Source organism: Neolamprologus brichardi, chromosome 23 (genome assembly GCF_056152115.1).
Source record: "Neolamprologus brichardi isolate AB-2024 chromosome 23, ASM5615211v1, whole genome shotgun sequence".
Classification (NCBI taxonomy): domain Eukaryota; kingdom Metazoa; phylum Chordata; class Actinopteri; order Cichliformes; family Cichlidae; genus Neolamprologus; species Neolamprologus brichardi.
Genome location: NC_142125.1, coordinates 2,954,179 through 2,980,091, shown reverse-complemented (window position 1 = coordinate 2,980,091; position 25,913 = coordinate 2,954,179). Strand labels below are relative to the sequence as shown.

Sequence of the window (25,913 nt, the reverse complement as noted above, 5' to 3'; positions counted from 1 at the left end):
TGTGGAGGCTTTTTGAGTAAACTGAGCTCATTGTCATGTTGAAGAGCCTTGTACCTATTTCTGTTGGAAGCAGCCATTGTAAGATGCATACACTGTGGTAAAAACATGTTCAGTAACAATAGTGTGGTAGGCTTTGGCATTCTCACTTGGTACTAACAGGCCCACAGTGTGCCTCTGGCCTCTGGCATTAACAGGGCATTTCCACCCAGAGAACTGGCACTCACTGTTTTTTGGACCAATCTCTAAAAACTCTAGAAATGGTTGTGTGGGAAAATCCCAGTAGGTCAGCAGTTTGTGAAATACTCAGAAGCCACTTAAATCACCTTTCTTTGCCATTAGCAGCTGAAGAAAGTAGGCAGTGAGTAAATAACACACGAACACTTAACTTAAGACCCCTTTTTGTAGTCTCACCGTACAAGCACTGTGCACTTCCCACTGCATGCTGCTGATGGGGAAAAATAGTACTAGCTGTTGTATTTTTTCCATAAGCACAGCACGGTTAATCGCTCGCTGTTTATATATAATTCCGAAATTTTGTCCTTAAACTGCCAGAACTCTGATCCAGCGTTATTATAGTTAACTTAGGCTACGTCCACACGTTTTTTGAAAACGGAGATTTTCCGTTTTCGTTTTAAAAAATAATCCCGTCCACACGTAAAGGCAGAAATGAAGGAAAACGCTGCTAGGAACATGCCAAAGCAGCAGGTGGCGATATATTCCTAACCGTGCAGAAATGTTGGCCAATCAGAAGTCTAGAAGCCTCGGTGGGAAAAGTAAACAAAGCTGGGGCATAGAAGCAGAGCCGAGTCGTATGTGTGGAGGGACAGTAACTGTGTGTGTATATGTAAGCATTTAAACACTGCAGAGAGAACAATTAACAGTAACAGTATTGTAGAAATTCATTTCACCAAAACAATAACGTGGCGCACAGTGTGACGTCAAAAAAGGCGCACACCTTTGACGCTGCGTTTTCTGCGTTTTCTCAGTTTTTCACGTCCACACGTAAATGCAAAAACTGAGTTTTCAAAAACATCCACCCTGGCCGGAGTTTTTAAAAATCTCAGTTTTCAGTGACCGAAAACGCCGTTTACGTGTGGACGAAAGGTGCAAACGCATAGAAAAATATGCGTTTTCAAAAATACCCGGGTACGTGTGGACGTAGCCTAAAATTGATGTGTTCATTGAGAGTCAACTGATTTCCAAAAGTTCTACTGCCTGTACTAATTTTCCTAAATCTTGCCTCTGGCTCATGCCCTCCATACAATAATAATTACTAACTAAATTAAAACGAAACATTTTTAAACAACAAAAATTCAACTGAAACAACCAAACACACTCTGGAAACTAACTGAAACTAAACTGAATTAATCTCAAGAAGTCAAAACGAAATAAACAAAAATCACATTAGAAAATACACGACTATAATATAATAACTCTGCTCTGATCCACTCGCACCCTATTAGCAAACTTTATGGCTGAAGTAGCTTCATCATTCTGCTTGCTCTTTGCTCAACATATTGCAACCACATTGGCTACGACAGATCTGTAACTCATCACCTCTCTCTCCCGGCTTCCTCCTGCATTAGCAAAGATGTTTTCTTTGTTGGTGCTGTGCGTATCCTTTCGACTGTTGGGGGACTTGTGATCTCGGCGACTGTCTGCGTCACGCTCGACTGAAATGTCACCTATGGAAACCGTTTCACAGTTATGAGGGTTTATGACTCACAGTAAAATCATGAAACATTTACACCCTGACCTGTTAGAGGAAGCCACTATCATCTGGATAGATTAATGGTTAATCACAAACTTCCTTTTGGAATAATCCTTGGACTGTTGAACTGAATGAGGTGTTTGTCTGTGAAGGTTCTCAGTCATCCAGGTCATCGTAGTCAAAGGAGCTTGCAAAGAAAAGCGTCTGGACTTCTTTAAGTTGCTTGAAGACGTTTCACCTCTCATCCAAGAAGCTTCTTCAGTTCTAAGGTCAAATGGTGGGGAGTCCCAGATTTAAACCTAGTGGGATCCTGGGCCATCTGACCTCAGGAATTCGCACGATAAGGTGGGGCCAGGTTTCACAATGAGCTCACCCGAAACCCTGGCTGATTGGGACCCACACCCAGTTTCACACCTTGGCTCAGGCGATTAGAGGATCATCAGGGGGTCCTTTTGTCCCTCTGTGGGGGGAAACTCCCACTAGGTTTAAATCTGGGACTCTCCACCATTTGACCTTAGAACTGAAGAAGCTTTCTCGGATGAGAGGTGAAACGTCTTCAAGCAACTTAAAGAAGTCTAGACGCTTTTCAGAAGCTCCTTTTACTGAATGAGGGGTTCCTCACTTGCATTGTGGCGATCAGACTCCTGTATGCTTTTCTCTCTTCACCCATATTCATCTGTTGAAGTGCTGTTGACCAGGAGTTGGGATGATCATGCAATTAGATGCATTCACATGGCGCTGATCAGTAAACCAACAGCTGTCTGCAGCTGTTGCTGCATGAGCTGTGCTGTGCTAATGGGCATTTTCCCCCCTTGTTTGCATTTCCCACTGGCATTCAAATAGTTTGAGTGTGAACGAGTATCACCGTTAGCCTCTCAACCCGCCAAGCTTCTTGAGAAATGCCACTCAGCCCCTTTTTTTTTTGCCCCTTGCCCCACATCTTCCTCCCCAGCCTCATTGTGGACGCGACGTGAAGTTCCCCGTGCTCTTCACTCCCTGGTAACTGCTTACTTGCAGTGTTCCCAGGCTCGGGCTAGTGGCACGGCTCCCAGAGCTCGGCTGGGAGACAGAAGAGTTTCTCAGGAGACAGAACACAAATACAGGGATCCAAATAACTTAATCACCAGCGGGGCTGTTAGACCCTGGATCTTACAGACTTACCCTTAGGAGGGCGTTCGTGTTTGGAGAAGAGGGGCGGCGAGATAGCTGGGGAGTGGGTGGACAATGAAGGTGTTTGGGTAATCTGTGCCACTGGCTCTGTTAATTTGAGAGAGGTCATGTTAACATATGCACTATTTGGGTTAGCATGCGAGACTTTGATTTCAGTTCTCATCTTACTGACGTCAAGTGGAAAAAATCTACTTGAGCGTGTCTTTATTTATTTATTAATTTGTTTATGTTGATATTTTTTAAGTCTTGATTCACACAAATGCCTCAGATAAACAAATCTAAACTGAAAAAAAATGCCAGAATTGTATTTATTTATTTATAGTTTACCTTGAGAGTTAAAACAATAGATGCTGGCTGTGGCCGTTCTTCTGTTTCCACATTTAGACCACTAACATATAAACTGTTTCTGTGTTTATGTGCCTGGTGTGAACCCATTTATCAATGAGTGACACCTTTTCTAAACACACGTATAGAATTGAAGCATTGCAGGTGACCTTTTATGCCCCTAGAGGATCCTGGTGTAAATATTTTACTTAAAGCATACACTTAAGGGCTCTTTGGAGCGATGTTAATGCCAGGATTTGCTGAAGAATTGTCATTAACCTTACAATACATCCTTAATGTGTCTGTTTATTATTCTATCACTGAAGTAAACTAGAGCACCAGCAACAGAGGGAGTCTCTGGGTGAGAATAACAGTCGGCACTGGCTTTTATGTTGGGTTTATCTTTCCTGGTTTCCTGTGATTTCTTCTTTCTCATGAGTGTTGGTTCAAGAAATCGACAGAGCAGATGTCGGAGCACATGTATGTGAAATGAAATGGCAGTTAATACAAATGAATATAACATACGTCTTTAGAATTGACTGTAAAATGATGTTTAGTTTCCCAGAGACGCTGTGGTCAGAGTAATTATGTTTATGGGCAGTCCCATCTGTTTTTTTTGTTTTGTTTTGTTTTTATTTTGTGTGTTTTTAGTTTCTTTTTTTGTTAATCCCATCCTCGGTTCTTGTTTGGACTCGATGGTCAACGGTCAAAGTCACTGTGAAATCACAAAGCACACGTTCACACGCTTATTTCCCATAATTATCCAAAAAATACACTCGAAAGATGAAAGATCAACTACTCTGGGAAATAATAATGTTTTGCCAGCAGTATTCAGCACGATCACTCTGGAACAGAAAGTAAGTTCGGTACCAGTGACGGAGTAGAGATGTAGTGATTGAGTAAATCTCCTCTGATGCTGTATTTATGATGTCTGTAATGCATATTGGATGAGACAGCCTTAACCTAACTTTTTGGAAGCACGAGATGTTTCTAGTTTTCTCCTCATTCCCACTTTTGGATCATTTTACTAAAAAGAACTGCTCATGTGATTCAAAAGACTTTTTATTTAAGTCAACTATCACACAAGTCAGAAGAACCTGTGGTCTGCAGTCCAACAGGTGGCTTAGGCAGTAACTGCTTCTCTTTCCTGTTTGGATACGTGCTGAGTCGAGGAAGGATAAAATATTGGCGTGACTTCAATAATAAACGATGTTCTTGTTTCTGTTTTTTCTCACATTCCCACTGTAGTCCAAGTTGTCCCAGAGGCAGCAGCGCATGATAAAAAACCGCGAGTCGGCATCCCTGTCTCGGAAAAAGAAGAAAGAGTATTTGCTCTCGCTGGAAGCTCGCCTGAAGGTGGCGCTGTCTGAGAACGAGGTGCTCAAGAGTGAGAACGGCAACCTAAAGAAACAGCTGGAGGGCCTTCTGAGCAAGGTGAGATACGACCAGCACTTCACTCACAGTACAGGCACACGTGCACGAAGGGCTGCTCGATTATGGCAAAAATGATAATCACGATTATTTTCACTGAAATTGAGATCTCGATTATTTGACAATAACAATGTGTTGAATAATGACTTTAAAGATTGTCAAAAAATAATATAAAATAGTGTGCAAATACTGATAACAGTGCAAATGTTTGCAATATAAAAAATAAATGAAAAATGTAAACATCTATGTTTAGTGAACTTTGCAGTGTTGCTCTGTGGTGCAGCTACGACACTGTAGCAAAGTTTACACACTGTGTCTACTTGATCCACGTCTGACTCATGAACCCATAATGTTTCCACACCACTGAAGTTTTTTTTACCTCTTTTCAAACAACAGCAGTCACTCTCCTCTCCAAATAACTTCTGCTTAGCTTTCCGAGCTTCCCTCGGGTCCTCTTAATCAGCGGTCCCCAACCCCCGGGCCTCGGACCGGTACCGGTCCGTGAGTCGTTTGGTACCGGGCCGCGAGAGTTGAGGCTCAGGTATGAAATGTATAGTTTTCAGGGTTTTTATCGGTTTTCAGCGTTATTTTGTTATCGTTTTTATCGTTTACTCGGTTTTCCTTGGTCTTTTCATGTGTGTTATGAATAAATTTTATTTTTTTCGGTACCGGTACTAGTTTTATTTTGTTGTATTTATCCGCGACACCTTAAAGGCCGGTCCATGAAAATATCGTCGGGCATAAACCGGTCCGTGGCGCAAAAAAGGTTGGAGACCACTGCTCTTAATTGTTGTGACGCGTGTTCGAAATGCAGAGAGGTGCGCTCGATTTGCCACACGGAGCAGCGCGAGAGTAAAGCATGAGGGAGGGGCTAATAATCGGCTCAGTCATTTTTAATGATCGTTGAAAGCCCAGATCGTAATCGAGATTAAAATTCGATTAATTGAGCAGCCCTATGTGCACGTGTTGGAAGTAGTTTTTACTACAATGGGTTTCCTCACTTTCTCTGCAGAATACAGCGCTGAAAGCAACAGCACCCAAAAGGAGAGCGGTGTGCCTCATGGTGGTCGTGGTGTTCCTCGTTCTTAACGTCGGACCAATGAGGTGAGCCTGGGACACTGAACAGATGAATGCTTTCACTTGCCATAAAAAGTAATTTGATACAGCGATCGATGGCTGAAATTCAATTCAAACCAAATGAGTGCTGATGACGGCTGATATTGTCATGAATATTTCTGCCATGATTATTGACTGAATAGAAATGGGAAGCCCCATGACTCACAGTGGGAAGCACGCCCTACATGTAAGATATTATGCAAAAAACGTCTTCAACTTTTTAACCGCCCCGCTCCCTCAAAACGAAGAAAAATCTCTTTTATCAAGTATATTGAACAAAAAGTAAAAGGAAATAAAAGGTGATCATCGGTTGAGCTAATATTTGTGTATATTAAAAGTCATTGACTTTGCATGATAACACTTTTGGGGGTTTCCCCGTAAGACTTTACTACTATGCTCTGGAGCCAAGCACCAGAGCATAGTACTGAGTAGTATGTAGTCCATTAATGCACATGCTATAAAAGCCTACCTTTATCCTGACCAAAGCCAATCTCTTGGAAAAGAAAGTGACGATTAATAGTTCATATGTGCCGTATTGTTCTTGTGTACAGTTCAGTCCTCTGATGTTGCTGCCAGAGTTTATAGGACTTCTTGACTAATGGATGAATAACTCTCAAAACACTGCGATGGGCTGGGGCAAAAGTAAACTGTTACCACTTGTGAAAGTAAAATAAAATCGTTCTGGCTTCAAACATTAGAAAGAAATGTAAAAAGCATTTGCACATGGTCATTTTTCTTATCTCTGCTTGTAATATTAACAACTGGGACAAATTGTAATGAGTTATATAAAACTACACCAAGGGGGGGGGACTTGATTCCTCTCAGCTAGCAGATGGAGGGGTTGTGTAACTCAAGAGCGCAGTTCACCTCCAAGTGTATTGAAAAATTTTCTGTTCTCATTTTGTAAAAATGTTTATTTCCTACTGGGAATAGCATTCTCCACGAGGATCCAAGCATATCTTTTCTGGATCTGAAACTTCTCTTTACTAAAATCCACTTTTTTCTTTCCTTTTTATCTCGAGGTTAAACATGGATAAGTTTCCCAGGACTGCGAATGAGTTTGCTTTTGCGGTTGTATTCACAGTATCTGAAGTGTGCGTGAGCCTCTACCTGTGCTCACATCTGTGGCTTTTTGTGTTTGGGCTCTCCTCTGGAATGTAAAAAATGCCCGCTTTGAGGTTAGATCCCTTTGAAATGAAAATGCCACACAGCGTAGTAATACCACTCAAAGTAACTGTGTGTATTTTTGCTTGTGTGCACGCGCCCTTTGGGTTGTGCGGTCGAGATCAGAGTTCAGATTCTGCTCGTGGCTAAAAACAAAAATCCCTCCTGTGCACAGGATGTGGGTCACGTGCATTTCAGCGGTCATCTAAGTCCAGCACCGAGTTCTTTTTTTTTTTTTACATTTCTTTTCTTTTCTAACTCAAGTGTCCTGATTTTACCTCACCTGCGGGTTTTTTGTTTTTCTTAACTAACTTTTTTCTTCGTCATCAGTCTGTTTCAGGGTGGCCCGGGCTCTTCGCTCGAAGTTGCTTCCATGCAGCACAGCGGCAGACACCTGTTGGGTTTCTCACCAGAGGCAGAAATTGAACGCCTGATGGGTCCTGACGCTCTTGGCAGCAGGCCGTCTGAGATGGGCGACAGGTAATGAGCTAAACCCCCTAACTGCCTTCACAACAGCATGTTTATCCAGCATGTAAGTAGACCAGGATGCACCTGTGCTCAGTCTGAAGCTCATTAAGGCCCATGTAAACACAAGTGGCAGCTGATCACCCACCTTGTCCAAACAGCCGTTTGAATGCCTCCAGCGTCCTTGCTGTAGTCTAGTAGTTGCGCTTTGAATTGCAAGGTGAGAAATTGGGGTCAGTTCTTGTTTGACAGAAAGCTGTATGTTGTTAATAGTTTATTTTTCTATGTGCTTATGTATATATTCTTTGTTTTTTCTAAATGCACTCCAGATCCTGCAATTACTTTTGTAAATTGCATGAATAACATTCCTGTTTGGTACCATACCTGACTCCCCATGTCACGAAAATTATGTTTTGCAAGGTGGTCAAACATCTAACGCCTCCAAGGCATCCTGCGTTGTGTGTTAGATCTCTGCCAAGGCTTTGTCACATGTTAATGCAGACTGTTCTTGTGTCGTATCAAGTTTCTCAGCAGCATTAAACACAGTGCAGGCAGGAAGGAACACATTAGCCTTTGCAAAAGGGGTGACAGCACCAAACCCAGCAGTGAGACGAATGATTGCGATCTAATCTTAGGGTCCCACTGAACAGGAAGCTGCTCGTGTGCTTGAAGGTTAAAATGGGCCCCTCTTTTAAACTTACTATCAGGCCTCTTTGGTCTGACATGTTGTCTCATGGAACCATTTCCAGGACATTAAGAGACGGGAAAATGAGGCATAGTCAACAAATTGGCTCACATTGGTGAGGCCCAGGGGAGGGATTACGTCGCTGACTTACATTTTTCTTAACAAGCCCCGCACAGGTGGGCACTTTCTTTGGGTCGTCTACATCAGCACCTCGAGCAATATAATCATTCACTCGCTGTAACTCTCTAACCAGAGTCAGGGAGTAAAATCTGCAGAGTAAAGTCAGGAGGTGCTGCGTGGTGCTAATCTTTTGAACTTAAATGTGGTTCGTTTGATTGTTTTCATATGTCTGTGTTCAGAGTCAGACTATATGTGACCATTTGGGTGGCAATGCTGAACTCTGTAGCATGTTTATGGTAATCGTGCGCAGGATTTACAGCAGCATGCGTCGCTGCACTCGACCCTTTGATGCAAGTATATGTCTTCATGCATGCATTCAGCGATTGGATCACTGCCACCTCTGCACATGTTGAGCAAAAAGAACCAACGTTTTTTTTATTCGTTTCTATTGTAATTATCACCACATTAAAGCCATGATGAATTCCAATTTGGTGCCACTTTGTTCTCTGTTACTTACAGGGTTTTAATAGTTTTGCAATTTTCATTAGTTTTTATTTTTATTTAGTTTTGACTTCAGATTTTCAATTTTATATCAGTTTTAATTAGTTTTTACCAATTGTTTGCTAGTTTAGTTTAGTTTTTATTTTTTTGAAAATCCTTAGTTTCAGTTTAGTTTTGATTAGTTTCAGTTATAGTTTTAGTTGTGTTTGCAATAATTAAGTGTAACAAAATCCCAGTTTCATCATATCAGTCATTCTGCTTATCCTTGGGTGTGTTGCTATTCCAGCTACCATACTGCACCCTGGACAGGTCGCCTGTCTGTCGCAGGGCTAACACGCAGAGACAGACAACTCACATTCCCACCTATGGGTTCTTTAAATAAATAAATAAAGGCAGATGAACAACCATTGATACCAGGCAACTATAAAATGTATATCTTGGCCCCAATGACACTATTAACTCTCGCAGCACCGGGTGTTCATTTTGGTTCAAGTGAATTGATAAACTTTTTGAAGGCAATTGACTCACACAGTTGTGTAGATATCCCCGTCCTGTTGTCTCGGGATGCATCACGCTGCCTTGCCTGGGGTTAGCTTCTGTTTTCTGGGGATGAGGGTTGAGTGTGCTCCCTTACCTTCTCAAGGTAAGCTAGGTTAGCCTTCTTGTGTGAGCTTTTCAAGTGCACTTTAAGGTTTGTGGGATTTTTTTCCCTTTAGAAATGTCCCTCATAATTTGTCTCTTTCCACTACAAGACACTTGCTTTATCCAAAACACAGTCATATTCAAAGTAATCCCAAATTGGACTCTGGCTCCCGACTTTTCCTGACATGATTCTGCGCGTGGACGGAGCAGCGACACAGACAACTCGACTAACGTGCTGCCACCTGCTGGCATAATGAGACACAGCAAGAAAAAAATCTGGAAACTAATCTTCATTTTCACCCTTGACTATTGTATGACACGCACACATCAATGAAAACTAAACACATTTTTGCTATAAATTCAGTTAATTTTAGTTAGTTTTGTGAACACTCATTATAGTTTTAGTTAGTTTTCCTTTTTTTGTTTTTATTTTTATTTCCGTTAACGAAAATGTTTTTTCACTTCTAGTTTTCGTTATTTCGTTAGTTTTCGTTAACGATAATAACCTTGGTTACTTATTCCACCATGGGTACTTTGCCTGCTGTGAACTGCATGCAGCCGTATTAGTTGTTGCTCTTTATACACAATATTTTTAGCAGGTTGACGTAGATTTTTGAGTATCTTAGTGGCTGCGCAAAGTTTTGGCTCTTTCGTTATTTCACGTCTCTGTGCTTTTTATTCTGTTTTAGATCTGAAGATAAAGCCCTGATGGTGGTAAAGGATCCCATCTTTGTCAGACCGTCTCCGCCCTGCCAGCCTTCTGTCAACAGGACCAAGTGCATTGAGTAAGTAGCTTTATTTCATATACAGCTTACTGTCCATATGTTTCCCCTCATGCTAAAATGCAAAGACGCACTGTGTTAATTTGGCAGGCTGGCCCATGAGTTGAGGGGTTGGGTCCACCGTCACGAAGTTCAGCAGACCAAATCGAGACGAGAGAATAACAGCAACCACAAACCCACCAGGACGATTCTGGTCAGTCACAGCAGCGTGTTTTGCAAAACAGTAAAACACACGTAGTGGTCCGTGCACAAATTTACGTGATATTTGCTGCTGGCAATACATATTGCAAACTAAACCTCATTTGGATTTCAAGCCTTTCCACTTTAAAAGTCTCTTGGCAACCCAAAGCCTGTCTTTCACCACTGTTTCACCTCCAGTCACACCTACCCCCTTTTTCTGCCTCTCGTTTCTCTTTATTGGGCTGACTTTAATCCGGCAGCCCTGAGAAAGTAAACATAACACTTAGAGGGGAGCTATGGGATTAGTGCCCCCTGCTCCTTTTTTCCATATTTTTTCATTTTTTTTTTCAAAATCTGTCACAGCAGGTCCGGTCTACTGAAGCCGACCATCTGCCCACTTCGTATATACACACATTGTTCTTATCTATATTAACAGAAAAGGTGGAGGTGTTTATTGCCTGCCTGTATTCAGCTGTTTTACCTATTCGGCCTTTGGAGTTGAACAGTAAATCTGCTCACTCTGATGTAACATGTGCCTGTGGATCACCACCTGAGTCTTTATTTCTTCATGACAGCTGTAAAATTTCTGAACGAGATGTAATTTATCAGGAGAAAACCTTGACAGAAAACCTTGATTTTTATTTAGAAAAGCATTTGATTAATTTCTTCTTATGCTGTTTTTATAGTTTTATTGTTTTACATTGTTTTATTTACTGTTATATTGTTTTTATATTCCCATTTCCTGTGTTGTAAAGCACTTTGTGATTTTTATCTGTGAAAAGCGCTATATAAATAAATTTTACTTACTTACTTACACGTGTGTGTGGATCTCTAGGAGTTTTGAAAGGATAGTCTGCTTTTATGTATAACAATACTGTTTATTTTTACTGCTGTCTTTCATGGGCATTGATGTGGTTGCACAGATTATAGCTAATTGTCTGGTTTTTCCCTGACAGAAAACAGGAAATAAGGAGGACGAAGGTAGGCAGATTGTGACGGTTCAATACACAGAAACTACTGCGGAAAAGTAAGTAAAGGCCGGCTACAGAAAGTTTCAGGTGTTTGTATTTTGTTAATGAAGGTTGATTAGTTGATGCACCTGTAGACGTTATAACCTGCCATGTTTTGGTGTTTTAGTAGAATTTGACCAAAGCGTTGCTTTAAATAGAAACTGGAGCATTTTAGGCATTTGTCCCCTTTTTTTTATGTTTTACAGTTTTATAATATTCGATTTATGATGCAGTGATTTTTAAAGGATGACCCTTGCACACCGCTTTAGAAGTTTGGCGATGAACGAGAAACTTTTCTGCTGCACGGTTTCGATCACACAGATGGTGTCAATAGCTTTTTGGCGCTTTTAAATCTGGCTACAAAATATCTGAGTTCATAGGAAAATGAAAGAAAATCACTTTCAGAAGTTAACCTCTGTAAGGCCAGATGAAAAAAACATAACACCAAAAATAGGAGGAAGCACTCAATGCTGCAGTGAGACAGCGAAGTTGCAGTTTTTAGGCTTTACTTTGTGCTCCAGCAGCAAATTACTGGGCAAGTCTGTTATACTGAGGCACAGACCACTGTGATGGTTTAGTAGTTGCTGTTTGAGTTGATGGTGTTTGAACAAGCAGAAATCAAATAGGACTAACGCTGTGATATAAATCATATAGTTGAAATATGGAAAGTGGACAGATATATTACAGATTATCCTACATTTGCTATCTGCAGTTAATTGCACGTATGCATGCTTGAATGTTTGTAGGTTTTATTGCTACCATATTTGTCTGACGAGTGTTTTCATATTTATCTGCGTTTCTTCCACAGGAGTCCTGGCAGTGAGCTGCAGGTGTACTACGCCCCTCGTCACACGTACACCGACTTCTTCGATGAGCTGAACCGCCGCGGCGACACCTTCTATGTCGTGTCTTTCCGTAGGGTAAGTTTGGACTTGTTTCTAGCTGAGGTGAATATGAGAATTAGGCGCATGAAGTAAAATGCAGCTGGAAGTTTTTACACATCAACACTAAACCGATTTCATTCTGTTTGAATCTGGTCAGATTGTGATTTGTGATTAAACCAAAATTAAGCAAGGGGTTCAAATTTAGTGCAATGTCTCTTTTCTTCAGCAGAGAGGTTGAACCAAAGGCCAGTTTCCAATTTGCAATATTTGTTTATTGTTTGCTGTCAGTTATCTTGATCTTTATTAATTTTTGCCAGGGGGGTACTGGTTATTACTGTTACCTCACAGCAAGAAGCTCTGCTCAAACCATTCTGTGTGGAGTTTGCCAGTGCCGGTACGGGCTTCCATCGGCCATTCCAGTTTTCTGGAAAGCGTGCTTGTTTGGTTTTATTTGTTTTAAATTGGCCTGCAAGTTCATAGAACAAAGCACTATGTAAATGTATAGTTAAATGTGGCTTGTAGTCTTATCTTGATGATATTCATATCTGCCTTTCATCCCTTCATTCTAACCAGGAAAAAGGGAAATTAGTTTGGTTCACGGTAAACTTTTTGCTTTGAGTTTCACAGGAGTTTTATTCTTTGCCATCTCACTGAACAAAAAAAACGCACAGCAGCTTCCAAAGTGATAGCACTGATATTATTAAGTTGGCTATCAGAAACTCTTTTGAAGCTGGAAAACACCTTTTTTCTGTGGTTGGTGCTAATTAAGCTGCACTGAGTTTAACTAGAAAGGCTAAGAATGTTCCTGCTCTAGACTGCTGGATAATCTCGGCGAAGGTGAGCTCAGGGTTAGTCAGGGTGGTGAGAATTTTGACATATGTATCCAAAGATCGAGACACAAAGGTTCGGCTTTAGGTTGGCATAGTGACGACAAGGACAAAGGGAACAATGGTGTACCCGAGGTGACGGTCTTTGCAGGTCAAGTAGCCAGCCTTTAGTTTGTAGCAGCTTTGTGATGCAGGGGGGGGAGGGTGGTCTGGTTTCTCCAAGTGAAAAGTAAAATACAACTTTGTGTCAGAAACCATTAACATTACAGGTAATAATCTCTCTCCCTCTCTCTCTCTTTTTAACTTTCATTCACAAGGTTTTTGGCAAAAGGAAACTTTGTGGATATTTTACAAACAATTGAATAGTTCAAACGTAAATTTAGGGCAGCTGTTTAGTTTGATTAACCAGTCATTCCTTACAAAAAAGGCATTAAAAAGAAAGAAAATAACAATAATGAAGCGCTTCAGTGGATTTGTTAGATTTAGGAATTTGTTTCTTAGATTTTGAACTCTTTAAAGGTGAATTGCACTTTATTCAGGTGTTTCTCTTACACTTGCATTTTCCACGTTTTAGCCCATTCCTCTTTTTTCTGTGTGTTTTCTGATCTTATCTTGATTTTATTCAACTGGAGATAGCGTTCAAAAATACTGTTTTTAATGAATATGACAAAAACACGAGGACGAAATGATAAATAGACACTTCATGTAAAGTGTTTCAGTTACAGGCCAGTCGTTCACTGTGACCTTCTTTTAATTCTCACAGACCTTGTTAGCTTTTCTCGCTCAGTTTATTTGCCTGTATTTGGTTTCCTGGGTTTCGGGGTGTGTGTGTCTGACAAAGCAGGAATGCTTTTGCTTTTTTTTGTTCCAGTTGGTATGATGTTATTACAAGACTGCCAAAGTTCTGGATTAAACTGTTTATATTTTAAAGCCAGTCACAAAAATTTTTGAATTTTGTCCCTTGAGACAAAAGTGTTTTTTCATTATGGTCTGTTCTTGCACCGTCCAGCAGTTGAAGTCACTCTATGCAGTATGTTGCAAAACGGTCACGTTTCGGTCAAGGCAGCTTAAGGCTGTGCAGATGCGTTACCACCTGTGTCTTAATTTAGGTAGTAAATGAGGTAAGACGATGGAAAACACAACTCTCAGCGAGCTAAAGAAAGAATGGTCCAGGCGTGTCTTACTCTGCCGTCATTGTGTGGCCCTGTGTCACTTCTGATGCTGTTGTGGCGCCTGTGGCTTTATGTAAGTGTGCATTGGGGCAACGTGATGGAAACACTGCCAGCTTTCAGCCATCGCTATGGCGGCATCAGCTGTCATGCGGACTTGTCAAGCCCCTGATGAGGAGCAGTAATGTGGCCGGTGTTTTCTGTTTTTCCTTCCACTCTCCAATCACAGACACGCCGTCATTTTAACACATAATTTCACCTTTTCAGCTTACATTTAGTTGCCATGAGCAAAGATCACAACATACACTTAACCCAAACAAAATTCTTTATGAATTTTTGCACCATTTCGATGAAACGTTACAGAAACTACGAAGCACATTCTCATATTCACTGTTATGAAAAAGAAACTGTCATTGCCCCATCCTGTTTATTTTCTGTAATCCATCTCCTGGACCCATATTCCTGTCTACCGTCACCTTAGCAACCTTCATGTCACTCATGCAGAGTTTTGCAAGCCCAGCATGATCAAATCAAAATCAAAAAATTTATTTATATAGCACATTTAAAAACAACAGTTTTGATCAAAGTGCTTCACAACTAAAAAAAGAAAAAGAATAAATAAATAAAAATAAAATAAAATAAGACAAATACAACGCAAGACGAGACAAACATAGAAACCAACCAAATGATAATCAAACTATCTTACGTCAAAGCCAGAGTAAAAAGATGGGTCTTTAAACGAGATTTAAAAGACTGAACAGTTTCAGAAGAGCGAATGACAATAGGGAGGCTGTTCCACAATCTAGGAGCTGCAATAGCAAAGGCACGGTCGCCTCTGGTTTTCAACCTAGACTTAGGTTGCATTAAGAGCATCTGATTAGAAGATCTTAGTGCTTTTACAGGGTTATACAGATGAAGAAGATCTATTAGATAGCTAGGGGCAGTGTTATTTAAGATTTTATAAGTGAATAAAAGAATTTTAAAATCAATGCGAAATTTCACAGGGACCCAGTGTAACTTGGCTAAAACTGGAGTCATATGGTCATGCATTCTGGCACCCGATAAAAGACGTGCAGCAGCGTTCTGTACTAATTGCAACCGGTGAAGAGAGGAGTGGGGGAGGCCTAAATAGAGGGAGTTACAATAGTCCAGTCTAGAGGTAATGAATGCATGAATAAGCTTTTCAAGGTCCTTGGGGGAGAGGAAAGGCTTAACTTTAGAAATTTGACGTAACTGATAGAAACCGGATTTAACCACAGTAGATACTTGTTTCTCTAATTTGAAAGAGCTATCCAGGAGTACCCCAAGGTCTCTTACAACGTTGGAGAGGTAGCTAGCAAGTGGGCCAAGGGTAACAGTTAGTCGGTTCAATGGAATATGGCTGTCAAAGACAATAACCTCAGTTTTACTGTCATTCAATATATGATGACGGTAACCTGCTTACTAGGGGTGCAACGATACACAAAATTCACGGTTCGGTTTGATACTTTGGTGTCACGGTTCGATATTTTTTTGATACAAAAAAAATGTTCATGCCTTTTTAATTTGTCATTTATTTAAATTATAAATATATATTTTAACTCAAAAGTACAGTTTTTAAATTTAATGTTGCTAAAACAACAAAGTCATAAAAAAATCTATCTGATCGAGAAATCACTCATCTTTGGAAAAGAGAGTTTATTACAGAGAAATGTCTCTTTCCAAAATAAAAGCTCTACTATACGCTTCTTCTGGGCTATATTCTCAGCAGCATATTAAACATATCAGGTCCCCATAAGGAGAATCATGTGCTAACGGCTGTCTAAATGACTCGGGTAAAGTTTGTAGCATGCGTGCTTGTTGTTTTTGTCTGCTTCCACTTGTCTTTGCACTTGGATGATGTCGGAGTAAATGTGCAGTCATATTCGTTGTGTTCCCACTAGTGCTGTCAGCGTTAATCTGAAATGACGTTAACGCCACAACACGGCAAATCTCCGTTAACGAGCTACCACGGATCGCCCCGTGCGTGGGGCTGGACGGCGTCAACACGTTAGCGAGCTAACTGCGCTAACACACTAGTTCCCACCCATGTAATTGAGCATTGCGTGGCACATCCAACATACTGTTTTACTTTTGTCCATGACGCGCTTACCTTCAGGGTCATACGTCACATGAAAACCAAAATGGTTCCAAACACCAGATCTGAATGAGGGTGGGGGAGGTTCAATTTGCCATGTTGCAAGGAGAGCTTAGCTTCTGTCTTGCTAGCTTACCCTGCGCTCAGTGAATCTGTGTTCGACTATTCCGCCTAGGCTGCACTGTCGAGCGCAGATCCACTGAGCGCTCAATACAGACAGCACCGTCAGAAGGAAAGTTGATAAATTAAAAAATTTGTATTGTTCATGCATATGCGTACCGAACCGAAAGCACTGTATCGAACGGTTCAATATCAATACGAGTATTGTTGCACCCCTACTGTTTACATTTGGTCTCTGGGTGGCTGGTAAGCCACCAGAACCTCACAGTTACCTGCTGAGGTTCACTGTTGTTAACGTTAAACCGGTCACATGATATTGTCTTTAGCAGGCGTCGATGCAGCTGTTTAGGTTTTCTCAGCCTCTATGAGTTCACAAATATGTTTTTGCCTCACAAACTGGGAAAAGAATAAGAACCATCTTTTGTCATCGTGTTTCATTCTTAGACTCTGTTTTGTCTTAATCTCCTCATTTTCTTTGTTTTTGTTATCATTATTATTAATATTAATTCATTTGCTTTGCTCGTTTTACTCATCTGTTAAAATGTGCACTGGATATAGATTAGTTTTACACAGCAGTGGTTCTAATAGCTTTAAAATTTTCAGCTTCGAGTCATTTTGTGGAACAAACGGCTTCACGCTCTGATAAATAATACGAGCAACTTGTAACGTCTTCCAGCTTCTTCCACCTATTATCTTGCCCGTGATGACAGAAGCCTCGTTAAGCTGCCGAAGCTGATCGTGTGTATTCTTTAAGAAAAGGCTCTAAACTCATTGTAAAAGGCCTCTTTATCATTAAACACATACAAGCCAAATGTTTTGTTTGCTTTGAGTTTGTTGCGTTCTCCAGTTTCCAACCTTCTCTTCTTTCTTCTCAGGATCATCTCCTACTTCCTGCCACCAGCCACAATAAAGGAAGTCCACCCAAGATGTCTGTCGTGTTGCCAGCCATGAACATAAACGGTAAGAAGTGCAGCACAGACACAACAGTTTGGACGTGCAGCGCGATGTGACAGATAAAAGGCAGCATTACTTGTGACCTAAGACATTTACAGAAAAAAAGGGTTAGAAATTCTATTAGAACAAGAGTTTGTGTTTTACTTCTGAGGTTGTGTTTTCAAGGTTTTAGTTTAGAAGCAAATTAAACAACAGTTAAGCAAAGAAATAAGTGAAGAACATTTGTTTCTTGCCTGGAGAGCATCAGTTGATTAAACCTACTTGAAAATCTAAGCACTTTGCTCAGAGTACACCGGTCAATTCATTCATTGTTACTGAGTCACATAATAACTTGTCATTTAACCCTTTAAAGCCGGTCGGAGTGGGCACGCTCTGTTTTGCGTAACTACTTTTAAATCCCGGTAGCTCTGCAACCACGTGAGCTAGCGCAATAATTTGTTTTGCACATGAAACCGGAGGAGTTGTACTTACATCTTATGCCATCAGCTTGTCCTCGGTCACAGTTTCCTTCCACATATAGCTTTGCAAAAACTGCATAAAAAGCACTTGCAGCAACAAAGACATAATATTCCAGAAACACGCTTTGCCGATCCGATCAGCTGTTCGTAACACTTTCTACGTTGGAATAGATGTCAGCGCGAACTATCGCATGTCCGCCATTACCTGCCTCATGAGCCTATACTGGTGTTTTTAAAAGTTATCTTTGACTTTATGACTTTCTGTGTCGTTTCTGGGATGCTTAGGACTCATATTGCACTGCTGGAAATAGTTTATTTTGATGCATATGCTGTTTTTTTGCAAATTTGCATTATAATATTTATTTTTGTTTTTTCCTGCATTATATAAAAATTGGTGTATTTCAAAAATAAAACTATGAAGACACTTAAAATAAATTTCCTGTGGTGGGAAACTATTTTGTGCAACTTTTTTGTATTTACAGTTTTGAGGGATAAGCCTCTTAAATTTCTCTAACTAGAAATATATGTTAAAAAAACAAAAACGATTTTCAATTTTTTTGTACTTTATTGCACTTTTTTGCAATTTATGTAATTACTATGCACTTAATGCAGACATATTATTAAAATCTGGGTTATAATGGTTGTATTGATGTATAGCAACTTGAAATGCTCCCAAAAATGGCTCCACAGCAGGTAAAAATATAATATAAGCTCTGGCGGACTTGGTTCTATGGTAGGTCTTAAAGGGTTAATAATCAAATAACTTAAAGCAAATTTCATGTCTGCTTCAGATGGGAGAGCAGAGACACAGCTCATCTGACTCAATTTACTCATGAAAACGCTCTTGCGGTCCACAGCTGTGGACAAAGTGGGTGGCAATCAGAGCGCGCTCGGTTGCGTTCTGGGGGCTGCTTTCCACCAACCCGTTTAGCTTGTAGTCGCTCGTTTCTTTTCACCACCTGCCTTCAAAAACAAACACTGGATCAGCAGAAAGCGTAGACTTGCACTTGTGCATATTCTCAAATTATTGACAGTTGGTGCATGCGCGTTTTTGACATCCATGACGTCATCGAGACGTTCCTTCACGGCTGTCAGATCTGCAGGATTATCAGTGCGTTCTGTCAAAGGCAGGTCATTAGATGCTTCAGTAACAGGTGGTCTGATTTTCACAAAGCACGTGTAGAAGTGAGCTGAGAGAGAAACACGCTCAAGAGGGGCTGTGTTTATGTCTGATGTAAGCAAATAGGAAGACACCACACTGTTGTTGACAGTTGAACTGTCGTTTTTATTTGAGAACCTTTTTGTTTTCCTGTTAACTTCATACTTGTGAGTGGAGAAGCATCCAATTTAGTTAATGTTTCAGCTAACCCTGGGAGGAGTGAGTGGGTGAAATGTGAGCCGCTCACTGTGAGATGGGTGTTAGGTGAAGATAGATGAAGGTAAACATTGTTCTCGGTTGGTCTTGTCAGGGAGGAATGTTAAGGTCCAGGTCAGTCAAATGAAACCATTGAAATAAGCAGTAAATAGTGAAATCCAAGATGTGCTTGTGAGCTAATTGTTGAAATGGCCAAACAAAGGTGGCATTTATAAAGAAACGTCAGGTCTGGAAAGATTCTCGATTGCTCAACAAAGGTCTCAAATTTGCACGATCTGTCATGGACGCTTGAATTGAGTTACAAATTCAAAACAGCGGGTTAATGCCTGTCTGTTCGTGTCTTTGCTTGTAATAAGTTGGCTCGATGATGTGGTAGTTCCTAGGGAGAGGGCTAACACCTGTTTTATGTTCAGAAATAACACAACTGCTCCTGCCTTGTGACTGAAAAGTGAGGACTAATGCAAAACCAAGACAGGGAAGGCTGACAAAGCAAAGGATGCAGTAATTCTCCACACGGTCCTCTTTCCTTTTAGATATGGAGCCCCATGTGCTGCACAGATAGCAGCCTTCAAGTAGCATTTTAGATTTATGCTGTCCTTGTTTGGACCTTTGAAGTGATTAAGTGCAAATGTATGCATATTTAGTTGGTGAGACCCTTAGAGAAGGAGAAACACTGTCCTCTTACTGGAGAGTAATACTGTACTGGAAGATAATTCTTTCCAGCTCGCTGTTGCTGCTCTGCTTTAAGAATGCCTTCCTTCTCTAGTCACTAAATAGTTTTCATCTGGAGGGGATGGAGAGGCTTGGCTAATCTGGAGTGATCATTTCGTCTGTCTTGGTCAATAACTGAACATTAAAGATGGAGTTTTTGATCTAACGTCCACACTTCATCGAGTTATTTAACCGAGACATATTTGATTTTCTCTAAAACGTGTCAGCCACAGCAGTGGCTCCTTATAAGGGCTGCGGGGTGCGTTTATTCAGTAATCCTCTGAGTTTGAAAGCAGCTCAATCAATTGAAAGCGATGTGTTTGAAAGAGGGGAATTTTTCAGGGTTGACATCACTTACAGGTGGATGGACGTACGAGACGCACTGCAGTCTATTTTTACTTCTGTGAGATTATACATGCGCACTGTAGCCAACAGGCTGCTTTTCACTGGGGGTTCAATGTACAGGTCTATACTGCTGTTTGACTCGAGGGTCAGATTTTCCTACTTCCCTAATCTAAACAGCAGTGCTCAGAAATGGAGTTCACTCTCACCAAACCAAATGTTTAACTCAAGCCACTCCAGAAAAATAAGACTCCCGTGACTATAGTGATTATGTGCCTTTAGAAATGACTTGTTTGGTCCATCATTGAGCACTGCGGTTCAGATGAATCTTAACCGCTTGTTGGTTGAATTCAGTAAGGCTTCAGTCATAGGGACCAGTCAGTGATCCCCCTGGAAACCTCTGGTTGCTAGGGAAAAATGTGGATTCCCCAACTTGAAAACTTGAAATATTCTGAAATGGAGAACATTTCCCTTCAAAATAAAGGTTTTGCTGTCCCACAGCAGCCAACGCATTTTGACAGGTGCAGCTTTTTTACTTTGAATGCAGACAGACGGTTGGCAGAAATGTCTGTGAAGGTTCTCAGTCATCCAGGTCACCGTAGTCAAAGGAGCTTGCAAGGAAAAGCGTCTGGACTTCTTTAAGTTACTTGAAGATGTTTCACCTTCATACGAGAAGCTTCTTCAGTTCTAAGGTCAAATGGTGGGGAGTCCCAGATTTAAATCTAGTGGGAGTATCCCCCCACAGAGGGACAAAAGGACCCCCTGATGATCCTCTAATCGCCTGAGCCAAGGTGTGAAACTGGGTGTGAGTCCCAATCAGCCAGGGTTTCGGGTGAGCTCATTGTGAAACCTGGCTCCACCTTATCATGCGAATTCCTGAGGTCAGATGGCCCAGGATGTGAGTGGGCGTTAAGGCGTCTGGGAAGGGAACTCAAAACTGGATCATAGATGGCAGAGAGTTGGTGTCGTAAACCACCGCCTCTGTTCAAAGATGGTCGCTCACAGTGGACATAGATGCTTCTTTCACTCCTCTTTCAAACCATCTGTCCTCTCTGTCCAAAATGTGAACATTGGCATCCTCGAAACAGTGACCTTTGACCTTAAGATGCAGATGGACAGCTGAGTCTTGTCCTGTGGAGGTGGCTCTTCTGTGTTGTGCCATGCGCTTGTGAAGTGGCTGTTTGGTCTCTCCGATGTAGAGGTCTGGGCATTCCTCGCTGCACTGTACAGCATACACCACATTGTTAAGTCTGTGTTTTGGCGTTTTGTCTTTCGGGTGAACCAGTTTTTGTCTGAGGGTGTTGCTGGGTCTGAAATGCACCGGGATGTCATGCTTGGAGAAAACCCTCCTGAGTTTTTCTGGAAGCTTCTCGGATGAGAGGTGAAACGTCTTCAAGTAACTTAAAGAAGTCCAGATGCTTTTCTTTGCAAGCTCCTTTGTTGGCAGAAATGGCATTTTCTATGGAAATGACAGCAGCAACCTGCTAGCGGGTTAAAAAGGAGGATTTCGCTGCAGCAGCACCACAGCACTACCAGCAACCACTCACAAACCAGTTGGAGAATATAAACGTTTCCCCAGTGATCAACAATGGCCACGGGCTCACAGACTGCAGGCCTCCGTGATCGGGGCTTTAGCAATTGATTTTCCAGCTACTGCTAGCAACTTCTCACCAGACAGGTTTTCCCCCTCACAACTGGCAGTTACTAAGTCAAATCTAAGCGTATTATTCTTTATTTCTAATGGTGAGCATTACTTTTTTTGCTTCTAATTGGCTTTTACATTCTACTGTAGAATGATAGCTTGTAGTTTCGTAGGTTAAAGCCGAACATTAAAACTGGACTGATGGTTTGTGTGAATGTGACCCTCCATTTATTTTCATTGTCCTAAATCACATTATTTAGTTTGGGACCATACTTACTGATGAATAATGCTTCCTTTTGATGTAAACAAAACAAAAGGCCTTCCTTCATGAACATATCCTTAGAGTTTGTTCCAGCCTGGCAGCCAACGTCCTCCTGAGATGCCCTCTCAGGTTTCCTCAGATGCACCGCTGCCAGACATCGGGCCTTTATCGGCATAGACCAGCTCGCTGTGACGCTGAGGGTTTCTGAAACAGATCCAGATGGTACCAGTATAAGGAGGAAATGAGACCACGCAGAGCAGGATGGCAGATCTGGCAGCCTCTTCAAAGACTTGCTATTTGAAAGCTGTGTGTTTGTGTGTTTCCTCTTTCACTGTTCAGGCCTCACAAGCTGTTAGTTAAAAAGAAGTTACACAGTTTGGCATTCTGGTGAAAGACTGATGTAAACAGAGTCGAGTGTTACATGGAAGTCCTCAGTTTGGATAATGATTTAGGCAGTAGCCCAGAAATGACAGGGTCATTGCTGTACACTTAAAAAGTATTGATTTCATTAAGGAATAACAAAGTGCGACTGAAATGGTGAGTATTTGTATTTACAGGAGCACTATTTGGCAAATAGAGCTAAAATGGTAAACACAGCATGTTAGCAGGCTGCTAACAGCAGCTGAACTCTGCAAGAAAGTGGTCACATAAGTCCAAGTGTAGCAGCAAAAGCCGCGTAAGCCGAACGTAAAAGGCGAAAAATGTGTAAACTCACTGTGATAAGTCCAGCCTCTGAGAGTCACAGGACCTTGAACTGATCCAGCTGTAATATACATGATTCATTTTTCCAGTCTCCTTCAGACCTAAATTGAGAGATGCAGGTGCAGAGAATGACTTCCAGAGATGTCTGCTGAAACACTGAAGCTATTGGAAAAGCTCTGGTTTCAGTGCAGGTGCAGAATCTGCGGTTTATCAGCAGATGAAGTCATGCTCAGAATTACCGGTACTAGCTGTCTAATGATATGAACATCAGTGGAATCTTCCATCTTGAGAAGGAACTATTTTATAGCCTCTGTACAATCAGACGAACTCCCACTGCCTCCAAATGTATGTCCTGATGAAAGATTAGGAAGCTGATGGCTTACACGGGTATCTGGAAAAATGACCAAAGCTTTTGAAAAGATCTTTGCAGGCTGTTTGGATTGGGTGTGATCCAATTTTATCTCAACCCCCACACAAAAGAAGCCGCAAGTTATTTGAGTTGTTTGTTAGTGTGAATATATAAGCGATCCTTCAACATGTTTTAATTCCCATTTTGTCCACTTTAAAGGGTGTTTTTTTCCACTCCAGGCTGAGAATCTTGCTGGATACCACAAACCATGAGCCACTAGTATCAAGTCCAGTATCTTTTTCCAAGTTTCCCAAAATAAAAGCAGATGGCTTGTTTGTAGGTCAAGCTTTCAGATGACTCTGTGAAACATACAGTATTTAACGTTGTCTGCACTGTACACCATCTGCTTTCCCCGGGTTTCTTCAAACACAACAGCCTGACTCATCGGCGGCAAAACCTTTCTGACTTTTCAGCTTTGCCAAACTTTCTCTTCGTCTCTCAGCCCAGCAAGAAGCATCCTGACTCATCATCTGCAATCACTCTTTCTTTCTCCCACACTCTCGCCAGACTTTTTCTTCTTTCCAGTTCGCATGTCCTGCTCTTGTTTAGAGATGTTTTGTTTATCTCCACGATGGAGAAATCCAGCGTGTGACTCACCTCTGGACTCCATCTGTGTAGCCCAGCCTCCGCCCAAACTCCCTGCAGTTATCCCCCCTACCTAATGTCAATGTCTCAAACAATACTCGGTACACTTCCACTCGCTCCACTCGAGCAAACACACAAATGAAGGTACGCTAACTTTATTTGCAGATTTATTTCACAACCTTCTTCTCCCTTTCTTGCCTTACAGACAGCATCATAAGGGACAAAGACTTTGAGGTGATGATGCAGATTGACTGTGTAGTAACAGACACCAGGATCCTCCACATCAGATCTTCCAGCATCCCGCCTCTGCTCCGGGTGAACCGCACTGACACGTTTTACCAGAACTCCCCAGCAGAGAACAAGGTTGCGCCTCCTGTCGGCGTGCTAATGGGGTCTGCGTAAGATCATCAGCGACTCCTGCCTTCTTTACACCTCCTCATTAAAACTCATAAACGGAAGCACAAGATAACACCTCAGTTAATCATTTTTCTCATTTTTATTTGTATGAATGTGGAAACTAGTCATTGGAGGTTACAGAGGAAGCTCGATTTGTCCTCACCGCTCAGCCGCTTTCTGGCTGATTTCTGGAGCTGGACTGTAACAGGGTCCAAGCAGCAGCAGACTAGCTCCTTGTGTGGCAACACTGACTTACCCGTGTAACCCCAGATGCTTTATGTAAGGGTAATTGTTTAGCGGCAGGGGGCAGAGCATTGAACCTTGAGTTACCCCGTCATAACACAAATACTTTTACCCCTTACAGCTTACTTTCAGTTGGCTCTTTTTTCTGCACAAGCTCCAAAGCTCTGTGTGTGTGTGTGTGTGTTTAAAAAACATTAAATACGTTTTAAAAATGCATTTTTATTTAAAATGACCTGTTTGTTTGCTACAAAATGGAGTGCTATAATCATTTCTTTCTGTCTCTGAATAAAGCAAATCTGATCAGTGATGTATCAGACATGGCAGATGAGTTATCTGCAGCAACAGAGGCACAAACTCAGGAAGTTAAGTGATCTTTGAACCCTATCTGGCTAATTGCTCTGTTATCTGCTGGTTTCTATTGCTGTTGATGAAGATTTTCACCAGTTAATTTTTTCGGGTCTTCGCTGTGTTTCTATATTCATGGACAGGTTTGGTTACTGTACATATTTATTGCTGTTATTATGTAACAGCACACATCTGTGGTTTAATCCAATTCCCTCATTTTTATTTTCCTTTGAAAAATTCAGTAGTGAAGTTTTTAAATGCTTTTTTTGTTATTCCTGTTGACTCCAAAAAACATGTTTTATATATGAAATAATAAATGGCAGATAGAAAATCTATTTATGCATAAAAACTAGTTTCTATTCATCATGAAATTTTGTCCCAGAGCAATAAAAAAAGCTTCGTCATATTTTATAAAAGCTCGTTTTTGCCACTGAATTAAAAAAAACATTCAACAAGTTTCAGTTTTCTGTATCAAAATTTCAACTTACTAACTCGAACTTATGAGACAATAAATCCTAATTGATATAATGGCAAAAAATGCCTTTTTCAGTTGCATAAACACTTAATAGTTACACTAAAAGGTCTGATGTTTAACCTCTGGAGTACTTCTCCATCCACACAGCTCCTGCTTTTATTCACTGCGTTTGAGAACAGTTGCATTTTTGTGCAGAATTATGATGGTCTATGATCTGTTTTGCTAATTTGAGGGTAAAATTTGCACTATTAATGCAGAACATTGGATGTACTGTTCTGGCTTTTAATTTCTTATATTTGTTTTTTTTTTTGGTCTATCTATGAATAGAGACAGATCTTATATAATAAATCACATATAATAGTAGATAAAAAAAAAATATGTGATCAGAATTAGTAACCTGTTTTGTCTTCCTGTACATAGCGATAAAGCGAAGTCGTCTCTGTATCGCTGTGCGTTTCTTGTCGTCCTTTCTGCTTACAGAAATACATTTGGGTCAAGAGTGTTTTTGCTGCATCTCTGCTGTATATGGGGGCAAAGAAAAAGTACAATAAAAAAACTTTTATTTTTATTTTTTGTATGTGCAGAAACCAAAATAAA

At 41.0% G+C, this 25,913-nt stretch overlaps 1 protein-coding gene across 1 annotated transcript in view; it reads left to right on the top strand.

The window, feature by feature from the left end:
- Nucleotides 1-25,913, top strand: part of atf6 (activating transcription factor 6) — a 35,983-nt gene extending 10,070 nt beyond the window's left edge. The window contains exons 8-16 of the mRNA XM_087835856.1: nucleotides 4,454-4,639; nucleotides 5,649-5,740; nucleotides 7,247-7,396; nucleotides 10,019-10,114; nucleotides 10,202-10,304; nucleotides 11,248-11,318; nucleotides 12,110-12,221; nucleotides 17,293-17,377; nucleotides 24,063-25,913. Coding sequence (XP_087691982.1) covers nucleotides 4,454-4,639; nucleotides 5,649-5,740; nucleotides 7,247-7,396; nucleotides 10,019-10,114; nucleotides 10,202-10,304; nucleotides 11,248-11,318; nucleotides 12,110-12,221; nucleotides 17,293-17,377; nucleotides 24,063-24,259 — 1,092 coding nt within the window. The 3' untranslated portion in view covers nucleotides 24,260-25,913. The remainder of the gene's footprint in view (nucleotides 1-4,453; nucleotides 4,640-5,648; nucleotides 5,741-7,246; nucleotides 7,397-10,018; nucleotides 10,115-10,201; nucleotides 10,305-11,247; nucleotides 11,319-12,109; nucleotides 12,222-17,292; nucleotides 17,378-24,062) is intronic.